The sequence below is a fragment of the Ochotona curzoniae genome, unplaced genomic scaffold (assembly GCF_017591425.1).
Source record: "Ochotona curzoniae isolate NIBS_2020 unplaced genomic scaffold, NIBS_Ocur_1.0 contig_2723, whole genome shotgun sequence".
Taxonomy (NCBI): Eukaryota; Metazoa; Chordata; class Mammalia; order Lagomorpha; family Ochotonidae; genus Ochotona; species Ochotona curzoniae.
In genome coordinates this window covers 23,316,317-23,328,028 of record NW_024465573.1, presented here as the reverse complement: position 1 = coordinate 23,328,028, position 11,712 = coordinate 23,316,317, and the positions used below count along the sequence as shown (strand labels likewise).

Below are 11,712 nucleotides of genomic sequence, written 5' to 3'. Positions count from 1 at the left end.
TTTTTTTTTTTTTGTCCATTTAGCTTTTATTTATATCTGTTACATCCCTAGAAAAAGAATCCCAGGATTTTTCCTCTTGTGTGTTTTCGTCTTGCTTCTTCATGGTCCATGATGCCAGCTGAGGTTGTCAGGTCGATGAAACCAAACTGGCGGGATGGCAGCAGGTTGTTCTGCCATTTTTGTAGATCTTTCAGCTGCACGTCAAATCTGGGGCTGATCACTCCACACTTGTTTAACCTGCCCGTGAGGTTCACAACGATCTTCCCAGCTCTGTGGTCATCGATGGTTTCAAACTCGCCAGTGTAGCCGTGCTTCATCATGACGGTGAGGAAACGGACGATGCCCTTGGAGCATAGCCAGGTCAGCACCTGCCACTTGCCTCGCTTCTCGGCATTGTTGATGCTCTTGAGGGCATCAGCCAGGACGTTCATGCGCACCATGGTGGCGGCACGGAAAGATGGCGGAAACCCAAGTGGTCTCTTAACTGCTGCAGCCGTGTCCTCACACATAGAAGTCTTTTTTTTTTTTAAAGATTTATTCATTTTTATTACAAAGTCAGATATACAGAGAGGAGGAGACACAGAGAGGAAGATCTTCCGTCCGATGATTCACTCCCCAAGTGAGCTGCAACAGCCGGTGCTGCGCCAGTCCAAAGCTGGGAACCAGGAACCTCTTCGGGGTCTCCCACGCATGTGCAGGGTCCCAAGGCCTTGGGCCATCCTGGACTGCTTTCCCAGGCCACAAGCAGGGAGCTGGATGGGAAGTGGGGCTGCTGGGATTAGAACTGGCACCCATATGGGATCCCGGGGCATTCAAGGCAAGGACTTTAGCCGCTAGGCCACGCTGCCGGGCCCACACATAGAAGTCTTAAATCAATTTTTTTCCCATAACAAAATAATCTCAAGTAGAGACTGAGGCATAGATGAAATGGATTCTGTATCAGATGAGCTCTTCCTGCAGTTTCTCTACCTTCCTTGCCATGTGAAAACAACACAGCACTGCAGGATAAAGCCCCAAACCTGTCCAGCTGTAGCTGGCTGTTGTTCCTTAGGCTGGCTGCCAGAGGGCAGTGTGACATGCCTTTTCTGGAAAGCAGGCCCTTGGTCTGTACATACTTCAGAATAACAGGTCTTTTGTGGGGGTGAGGAGACTGGGTACTCATGCTGGGGGCCAGTAGAGTGGAGCAGGTATGGGAACTCCCACATGTGCTTTGGTTGGTGGAAAGGTGTCAGAGCCCCAGGCTGGCATTTTGGCATGATATATTGATAGACTATTAACATGCTTGCTCCTGGGTGGGCAGAGGGGCAGGGTCCTAGGCCAGCATGTGAGCTGGAGGACTGGATCTGAGGTCCTAGGTGGGTCCCAGGCTGGGGAGGGCAGTATCTGTTGGTTTGCTCCAGAGCTATGGGGGGTGATGGATCAAACTGGGTGTAACCGTGGAACTCACATTCATAGGTACTGGGGTTGGAAACAGGCCAGTGTGGTCCAAACTGTAGCGCCAACAGGCACACCCAAGAACTGAATGTGGGTCAGGTCAGACTAAGATCCATCAGAACACACAAAGGCCAAGGGTAGGGGGCAAACTGTGCCAGGTAAGGGTTTAATACCTGCTGGCACACAAGGGATCTGGGTCTGGGAGTGGGCCTGGAGGGGGAACAAAAGGAACTCCCCAGCCCTGCTGGTAAGCACATGAGTCAGGGCTGAGTGTTAGGCCAGGCAAGGCTGCTCCACTTGTTGTCAGGTATATGGGTTGGCTCCAAGGTGGCGGACTGGCCAGGGCTGGGCCAGGCAGTAGCACACTGGCACGTGCAGGAGCCAGGATGGGATGTGGGCCATGCTGTGCTAGGATATCACATCTACGGGGGCAGGCTGGGCAGGGCTAGGCTGCAGCACCTATCAGCAAGAGTTGGGATTGGGGCCTGGCCAGCTAGGCTAGCTAGGCCGGGCTACAGTATCTGAAGGAAAAGGCCAAGATGGGGGATGAGCTATTCCAGGCTGAGTTGGAGCAACCACCAGCACACATAAAATCTGTAGCTAGTAGCAAGCCTGGCCAGGAAGCTATTGGGACATCCCGCTGGGCTATGGTCCCCCTTGTGGTCACAAGAGACAGTTGCGGGGTCAGCAAACTGGCTGGACAGGGCTGCAGCATCCTTCGGCGTGAGTGTGGACATGGGCTTGGCTCCAGCACCCACAGGTGCTCGCAAGAGCCCAGGTGAGTGTAGGACAGGCTGGGCTAGGTCTCTGTAACTGCTGAACAATGCAAGAGCTGGGTCTGGGGGTGGGCAAGGCAAGACAGTGCTGTAGCACCCAATGCTAAGAGCCAGAATAGCTGTGGACTGTCAGGCCAGGTCAGTGTACCTACCAGGAGAAGAGGTGGGCCAAGTCAGGCTAGGCCAAGAACCCACTGGTGTGTGCAAGATCTGTGATTGGAAGGTGACTTGATGGAGGAACTTGGGAAACTCCTCTGTTGGGATGCAGTTCCTGCAGGTGAGCCAAGAACTGGGGTTGGGAGCAGCTCAGACCAGGCCAGATTACAGTACCTGCTGGCATATGTGTGGGTCAGGTCTTAGGGAAGATCAGTCTAGGCCAGTTCATAGCACCCGCTGGCAGACGTGAGAACCAGGGCGGGGTGCAGGACAGTCCAGGTTGGGTCACAACACCAGCCAGTTCACATTAGGCTGGGACTCGGGGATGGCTGGGTTGGGCTAGGCTGCATCACCCGCCAGCATGAGCTGGAACAGGGGCAGGCTGGGTGAGCCATGCTGCAGCACCTGCTGGCAAATTCCGAGGTGAGGCAGGTTATGCTGGACTGGGCCACAGCACCCATCATCACAAATAAGACCCTGGGCTTGTGGAGCAGTAGAAGCGCTGCAGGAGTGTCCCTGCTAGGCCACTGCTCACACTGGTGAATATGAAAGCTGGAACTTGGGGCAGACCAGGGTGGGCTAAGTGTCCATATCCACTGGGGCATGCATGAGCCAGAATAAGTAGGGTGATTGGGCTTTGCCACAGCATCAGCTGACAAGTGCTGGGACAGAGGAGGGCAGGGCAAGTCCTGCCAGGCTCTACTACAAAACCACCTGGAAGATGCAAGATCCAGGGCTAAGAGTGGATCTAGTGAGGAAATTGTAAGCACCCATCTGATGGGCTACAGCTTTCACCCATGAGCATTTGAACCAGGATCAAGCATCGGCCTGGCTGGACAGGTGGTAGCTCCCACTGGCACAAGTGTGGGCTGGTTAGTAGGGTTGATTGAGCTGAGCTAGGCTGCAACACCCATTGATATATATGAGAATTGAATGGGACAGACTGGATCAGTCTGTTGCACATACTGGCAAGCACTAGAACCAGGACTGGGTACGAGCCAGGTGGCTGTTTTTGAAGGTCATTCCAACCAGGCTGCAGTTCCCACTGGTATGTGTGAAGACCGAGTGTGTGGTAGGCAGGGCTGGGCTGGGTTGGGCCTGGCTGCAGCTTCCATTGGTTTGGATATCAGATGGGGCTGGATACAGAACTGACCCAGCAACTGCAATCACCAGTGTGTGCCTAGGTTGAGGTGACAGACTGAGTTGGACCCCACACTGGCTGGCACACACAGGAGTCAGTTCTGGGGTCACCTCTGGCAAGGTTTCTCTGGAGAAACTCAGAACTCTAACCACAGGGAAGATCACAGAATCTGTGGTCTGACCATGGAGTGCATGTATCAGAATTGGACCTCCTTGGTTACTAAAGACAGTGCAGTGCCCAAATGCACGTGGCGGACATGGCAGTTCATTGAGGCCTGCAGAGGACATCTAGTACCATGGAGGGTTGAACAAATTGGACAACTCTCCTGGCCAAGCTTTGACAGCAAGTATCTGGATGAGTGGAGACTCTAAAGTGGGCTATGTTAACAAGTGGACCTTGGAAGAATTTCCTCAACCTTAGAACAATGAGATCAACAGCATCTCAGAACTACTGAAACCACTTAAGCAGTACCCTTGGAACATGCTCCACATCAGGGACCCTCGGATGACGTCAGGTGGCCGTCCCACATTCCTGGGTACTGATGTGGTTAGGCTGGTGGGAGCAACTTTCTCCCCTTCTTTCTTTGCTTCCTCCAGAAGGAAAAACTGTCTCATCCAATTTCCCCTATTCTTTAACCTTCCCACCCAATCAGTAGTCCACATAGCCATTTGTCCTTCCCAACTAAGTAAACATCATCAAAAATAAAACTAAAAGAAATCCTTGGACACTCTCAGGGGTAAGGGTATGGCTAAATCCAGGCACATATTCCTCCGCTCCCTATTTAAACCTTAGATCCGGAAATATAATTCTGTCTCCAGTATGATAAATATTTTCTTTTTCTTTTCTTAAAAAAGATTTATTTATTTTTATTGCAAAGTCAGATACACAGAGAAGAGAAGAGACAGAGAGGAAGGTCTTCCATCAATGATTCACTCCCCAAGTGACCGCAATGGCCGGTGCTGAGCCAATCCGAAGCCAGGAGCCAGGAGGTTCTTCCAGGTCTCCCATGCGGGTGCAGGGTCCCGAGGCTTTGAGCCATTCTCAGCTGCTTTCCCAGGCTACAAACAGGGAGCTAAATGGGAAGTGGGGCTGCTGGGATTAGAATCGGCACCCATATGGGATCCCAGCGTGTTCAAGGCAAGGACTTTTGCCACTAGGCCACGGTGCTGGGCCCTCCAGTATGGTAAAAAAAAAAAATTTTTTGGCGTTAATTTATTTTAATAATCTTAGTTGATTAGGGTACAAAGGGTCAAGGGCTACAGGGTGAAAGTGGGTAATATCATTGTTTCCACACTAATACAGTCATTTTTCCCTGTATCTGGGGTTAGGGGAGTAGCAAAGGGAAAAGCCCCACCCAACTTCCCACCCATCCCCAATTCCCAACATGAGGCGCGCTCCAAGGGTCCTGCTCAAACAGTTTTGATAGTTCATCAGTTCTGGATTGCTGCCAATCTCACCGTCCCAACCTCAATGAAACCTATTCAGCGTCCACTGGCTGACAGTCTCTTGATGGTTGGCGTTCCAAGATCAGCAGTTCATTTGGAGAGATATCCAAAGAAACTTCATCTGAGTTGATCCCAGATCTGATTCTTGTGTGAGTTTAAAAATATGAAACGCTTCATGAATTTGCGTGTCATCCTTGCGCAGGGGCCATGCTAATCTTCTCTGTATCATTCCAATTTTAGTATATGTGCTGCCGAAGCGAGCACAGTATGGTAAAAATTTTCAAGGAAGACCTAGTATTTAGATTTTGATCAGATTCTGTCTTACTGAGGGTGGGAGTTAGGGTTGGCACTGTGATGCAGTGGGTTAAATCACTGTTTGTGACACCAATATCTATATAAGTGCTTTGCTTCCCATTCAGCTTCCTACTAATGTGTCTGGGAAAACAGGGTAAGATGGCTCAAGTACTTGGGTCCCTGTCACCATGTAGCAGACCCAGATGGATTTCTGGGCTCCTGCCTCTGGCGTGACCCAGACCTGGCTGTTGTAGTCACTTGAGGGAATGGACGATCCAGCAGTTGGACGATCTCTCTCAGTTTTTCTCAATTGCCACCAGCCCCCTCAACCTCTCACCCTGTCACTGTGCCTGTCAAATTTTCTGTAAGAGTTATTTATTTGAAAGTCAGATTTACAGAGGGAAGGAGGTACAGATAGAAAGATCTTCCATCTGCTGGTTCAGTTTGTAAATGGCCACAATGGCTGGAGCTAAATTGATCTGAAGCCAGGAGCCAGCCTCCTTCAAGTCTCCCATGTGGGTGCAGGGTCCTGAGGATTTGGGACATTCCCTACTGCTTTCCCAAGTCACAAGCAGGGAGCTGGATGGGAAGCAGAGCAGTCAAGACACAAACCAGGACCCCTATGGGATCCTGGTAAGTTCAAGACGAGGATTTAGCCATTGGGCTATCATGCCTGGCCTAAATATTTATTAAAAAAAAAAAAAAAAGAGTCTCCCTAACCAGCAGTGGTTGCAGCAAGTTGAACCACTGCTTAGGATGCCCACATCTTCTGTCATAGTACCTGGTTCTGATCCTGACAACCTTGCTTCCAATCTGGCTTCTTGCTAATGCGCACCTTAGGAGGAAACAGACGATGGTTCAAATTGGGTTCCTACCACCCATGAAGCAGACCAAGACAGATCTCCTCCTCCCTCCGCCTGACCCAGCCTGTCCTTGGCAGGTGTTGGGGAGTGTGTCAGCAAGTGGGAAGTGTGTACTCTGTTTCACGTGCTCTCTCTTCAGGGTTAGTAAATAAAAGTAAACATTAAAATTATACACACACACGTGCATATGTATATGTACCCTTCCTTGGGTTTTGGAAACATGGGAGATTTTTAACCAAATTCAGACTCTTTGGCTTTCCTTCCTTCCTTTCCTGGGCCTTCTCCTCCACTTCCAGGTTTAGAGTGAAGAAGTAGTGAACAATGCTGTAACCTTCTGAGTGGCATACATTGAAAGGGTGAGCCTATAGAGTTAGATCATAAAGAAACACAAAGAAGAGCCGCCGGATGGAGCCTGTGGTCCAAGCGGCATTTAATTCATGGGTGGCACCACTGGGGGGAGTCGAGGTATCTGCCGAGGGCTCGAGGGCTCGCGGACTCCTGGGCTGGACAGAGTCCTCTGGCCTCCTCCTCGGATCTCCTGGAACAATGACCGTGTGCTCCACAAGGCAGGTCCTCCGGGCTGCCGGAAGAACGCCTAGGGTGACCCGGAGCAGTCCTCGTGCAGAAGCTGGCTTTGGGCTGTCGTCAGGTAGCTCACGCAGGAGGTGTATATCCGAAACTGGGTCTTTCTACGTAGGATGTTTCGGAAGTCTTTGGTTTTCAAGGCGTAAGCACTTAGGGAGTCAAATCTCGGGCAGCTGGACTGACCTGAGGAAATAGGCCGAGAGAGGGGGCAGGGCTGGTGTGGAGGAGGGCATGGAGGGGAGGGACTGAGTCCCGTCTCCCCTGCAGCCCCTGCAGCTTTGGTTTTGTTTTTTTTTTTACCACCTGTCTCTCTGGCACCTGTGCTCAGGTGAGATATTGATAGGTTCAAACTTGCCGCCGCTGATCCTGGGTTTGCACAGCTTCATCCTTTCAGAAAACATGGGCATGTAGGCAGTCCTGGTGGTCACTCTAACCTCTGCTGGTACCTGTGAGCCCACCCCGGGTTGGGAGGAGGGAACGGTGGGGAGGCATGAGAGCCGTCAGCTGCAGAAGCAGCCAAGTCTTCCCCTCTGCACTTCACACTCAGCATCCTCTGCCCATCAGGGACAGGGTTTTAGCACAGGCAGAAAGGCGCCCCCTAGTGCTCAACAGGCAAGGCCCCATTTCTTTGCGGTTCAAGAGGTTGGCATGTGCCTTTGGTTCCAACCTGCCACCCATTCTCAGCGAGGGCAGAGGGTGGAGAACAGTCAGGGTACTGTGTCCTTCTCACCACAGTTCTTACCGGGGGCTTCTGATTGCCTCAGTCCAGGGGTCCTCGTGCCTTTGGCTGCGCTCCCCCGTCCTGGAAGAATTGCTTGCTGATAGTTTCAGCTTGAATATTGGTCTTGATGCCCCTGAGGATGTTAGAGGGCCACTTGCCTTTGTGTGTTTTCACCAGGTGCTTGGGGGGAGGTAGAGAAACCATCTGGGAAGGGAGGGATGCATGTCTAGGAAAACAGCAGTGGCCTGAGAAGCCGTCTTTCTGTAAGTCCTAACTGCATGTCAAGTGCATCCTCACGCCAGCTTCTGCTCAGGGAGAGGTTGGTGTGAAGGAAATGTGAAGGGAAAGTCCATTTCTCTAGGTTTCCTGAGAAAAGCAGGGCCGGGTACTCTGGCGGGGTAAACTCTTGCCCCTTTCCCCTGTGTCTCCCGCAAAAGAGAAGTCATGACACTCACGCTAATTACCTCTTGACCAAGAACTTGGACACTTAACCCTGACCACAGAGTCCTGAGCTGTGCTGTTCCCACGCCGCCGTGCCTCCGGGTGCAGATGGGTAGGGGGCTGCTTCCCTCCATGCATACTGGATATATTTACTGCGCGGGGGAACATGGGTTGCTCAAGGTGGGCAGGGCTTGTCTGCTGTTAGAGCCCATGCAGTCCCCATGAAGCCAAGGACACTATGCTCTCAAACTGTCTCCTTGCCTTTCACCTGTTACTGTGCCTAGAGCATTCCAGTGTGTTCTCAGGCGATTTCACGTTTTCCCCTCTGAGAGTGAAGTTTTAGCTAACCCACTTCTTTCCATACCCTTCAGGTTACCGTACTGCCCAGTCAGCCGCAGCCCTAGGGTGGCCCGGGAGCCTTTGAAGCAGCTGTTGGGCAGCTGGAGGTGTGGCATGGGAAAGTAGATCCTGGAAAGCAGGAACATGGGGTACGTCTGCCGTCGTAGTCTCCAGGGTCATGTTCCTGGTCCCTCTGGGGTGGACATGACCCTTCCTCCATGCTGCAGTAGCACTGTGGCTTCCATAACGTTTGTGAGGCGCCTGATCCTGGCTTTGGGTTGGAGCTGGACTTCCTAACCTCATGTAGGTGAAACAAGGCCGTGTATGGGCCACTCTGAGCCCTGACAGCGACCAGGACAAGGACAAGCAAGTGGACATTCATGAACACTGGATACGCCTGGTTATTCTACCTGTGGCTTGCAGTTGGGGTTCATGCCTCCTCTGGATTCCTAGGGTGGGGCTGACCCCCAGGTTGCATTCCCATCATAGGTGAGGGCCCAGGGCGAGCTGAGCCAGGAGCAACTGGGAAGTCCTAGAGCGGTCAGTTCTTTGCCCTGTGGCCTTCCACATGCTTCTAAGACAGAGAGATGCCTGCGTGTGGGGCTATGCCCTGGCCGCTTCACACACAGCACCCTTGCAGCCTGACAGGTGTTCTTGTGCTGGCGTGACTGCTTGTCTGCTGTTGTCGGGGTTGGCAGCAAGGACTTGCGTCCCACCCTAGGGCTTGGGAGTCACTCTGGTACTGACTGACACATTTCACAGGGCCCGGATGTGCTGCTGGGGCTATTTGTTGGCACTGGATGTGAACTGGGACCGTTGGATGACCCAGAGGCTGGTAAGGCAGGCTGATGAGCAGTAGTCACACTATAGTCACCTAGGGGGAAGAGAGAGTATGCCAAAGAAATCACATGCAGGGACCATGGACTCCTGCCTGTGCACATGGCCAGCCTCCCCTTGACTGCACCTGCTCTTATTCTGGGCCTCCCCCTCCAAACTCTCCATCTAATGGGGAGCCAGAGTGTATCAGCATTGTGTCCTCCACTGCTTTCTAGTATTCTGCTTGTCTCTCTTTAAGAACCAGAACATCCCAGCAGGGCCTGCCAGCCCTGTTTGGATCAACAAAGCAGGCAGGAGGGGAGGTGGAAAGAAGTGGTTGGTATGATGCCTTCTAGAACAAGGGGTCCTAGCTAAGCATGTCCACCTGTTCACACACATCACCTAAAGGGCTCAGGGACTAGGGCCCGTGTCCCCTGGGCAGGATGAAGGGGAGTGCACAGAGCACCATGTGCTTGTCCCCCATCCCAAGCCTGGTCTCACCTGAACGCCAGGGCTGTTCCCCATGGAAGGTGGCAGGCTCTGTTCCCTAAGGCTGGGTATCCTCCACAGGTTGTCCTGAAGGTCAGCCCCCGAGCCTTGCTGAGGGAGCCAGCTGAGGGAGATGGGGGGGCTGTGTCTGAAGGGGAGCCTTGACCAGGGGGTCCAGGTGGCATCTGATGTCTTGTGAGGCAATTTTCTCCTCTTGCTTCCCCTGATGGGAAAGCTGCTGTCTTCAGGGGGGAGTCCCTGCAACCTTCTTCCCACAGATGAGGTACGAAGGAGGGGATGGTGGGCTCTCTTCTTGTGTGAAGACTCTCAGGAATTAGGCAGGTGTCTGCTGCCTTCTGGCAAGTTGTGTAACTTCCCATTCTGAGTAGCTGAACAACTTACTAGGCACAGTGCCTAGTAAGAACCAAGTGAACAGACTGCCCTCTGACTAGCATCCACTGCAACAGTGAGGATGGAGCTGTCTGTCACCCCTCCCGCCACCTTATCGGAACACCAGGGCCACGGTTCCCTGGCTGTGTTGAGAAGGCCAGGGCATCCTCCTGGATGGGATGGAAGACGGAGCTGTTGGAAGCAGAGTGGATGAGAGGGCAGGACACTCTGTCCCTGGGAGGGCTGGGGCGAGAGCAGGGGAGGAACAGGGTGGTTGGAGGCTCTGTGGCTCTTCCCTGCCTCAACCTCCACCCCACAGCAGAGAGAAGGGAAGACCCGTAAGTGCTGGGCGTGGGGATGTAGTGTTCCCCTCATAGGACAGGTATCATTTCCAAGCCCTTTCTTGCTCAGGAACAGCATCCAGTTTCTTTGGCCTTGAAGATTGTGCAGGCCTGGACAGGGAGGCTTACCGTGGACAGGTGGGACGGTGGGCTGCCATGTGCAGGGCTACCCGCCCTCAGGCGTGGTACTATACAGTCACTGCCTGGGTCTCCTGAAGGACAACAGAAAGAAGAGTTGCAAAGCCCCAAGGCTCCGCCTGCATCTGGGACAGGAGCAGAAGCAGTGTCTGAGGTTCAAGGGTGGGGAGAAAGGGAGGGGATGTGCATTTTTCTGGTGGGGGAAGGAGGTGAGTGGAAGCCAGAGGTCTGAGCAGAGCCGTGACCCAGCCTGCTTTCGTGTGAGGGAAGAAGGAGCTCTGGGGCCTGGGAGGGGGTGGGAAGGGGACGGGAAGGGGCGCTGTGTGCATGACTGGGGTGACCAGGTGATGCAGGGATAGCATGGAGGCACTCCAAGCCCCTGGACTGGGTGCAATTGGCAGTTACTTTGCTGCCAGCCCTGTCCTTAGTCCCCAGCTCCCAAGTGGGTGCCTGTTGAATCCCGCAGTTCTCAAGGTAGATGGCCCTGCATCTGCCATCAGCCTCAGTCCCAGCTCTGGTTCTCAGTGGAGCTGGGAATTGAACCATGCAATCCAAAATGAGACATAAATGTTGCAGACAGCATCGTGAGCCACCAGGCCAAGTGCTTGCTCCCCACAACAGCCAGTTCTGGGCCAAAGGCAGGAGCCAGGAGCTTCATCCAGGTCTCACACATGAATGGCAGAGGCCCAAGGACTTGGCCCTTCTGCTACCTTCCCAGATGCATTAGCAGGGAGCTGGAAGAGGACGGCCAGGACTGGAATCAACACCATACCAGCTTTGCAAACAGTGGTTTAATCCACTGCAGCACAGCTCTGGCCCCAAGATACTGCATTTTATTATTACTTGTTAAAGATTTATCATATTTTTATTTGAAGGATAGAGTTACAGAGAGAAAAGAGGAGAGAGAAAGATATCTTACATCTACTGGTTCACTCACCAAATGGCTGCAAAAGCTGGAGCTGAGCTGACCAGAAGCCAGCCTCTGGGTTTCCTTCATGGGTGCAAGGGCCCAACAACCTGAGCTGTCCTTCACTGCTTTCCCAGGTCACAAGCAGGGAGCTGGGTTGGAAGTGGAGCAGTGGGGACTTGAACTGGTGCACCCATGTGGGATGCTGGCACCAAAGGCAGAAGCTTAGCCGAATGTGCCATGGTGCCAGCTAGACACCCCATTTTATTCACTCTACTGAATGAGCTTTCACATAGTGGCCACATCATATTGTGTGACTCCTATTATGCAAGTTGCTGTCAGGTTCTTACGTCTTTTCCTTCCCACAGGCTGTGCAAGGAGGGAAGTCATGCTGCACACCTTTCTTTAGCATTGTCAGTGTTTTGGTCCCAGTCTT

At 52.8% G+C, this 11,712-nt stretch overlaps 1 protein-coding gene and 1 non-coding gene across 2 annotated transcripts; both read right to left on the bottom strand.

Annotated features, from left to right (window-relative positions):
* LOC121154306 (40S ribosomal protein S15a-like) lies at nucleotides 1–461 on the bottom strand. The gene has a single exon (XM_040977277.1). It carries the CDS (start codon nucleotides 438–440, stop codon nucleotides 48–50), a length of 393 nt encoding a protein of 130 aa, XP_040833211.1. The 5' UTR covers nucleotides 441–461; the 3' UTR covers nucleotides 1–47.
* A 4,648-nt stretch (nucleotides 462–5,109) lies between these two features.
* LOC121154334 lies at nucleotides 5,110–5,216 on the bottom strand. The gene has a single exon (XR_005883478.1). It is a non-coding gene; the product is annotated as a U6 spliceosomal RNA (small nuclear RNA).
* Nucleotides 5,217–11,712: the final 6,496 nt, after the last annotated feature.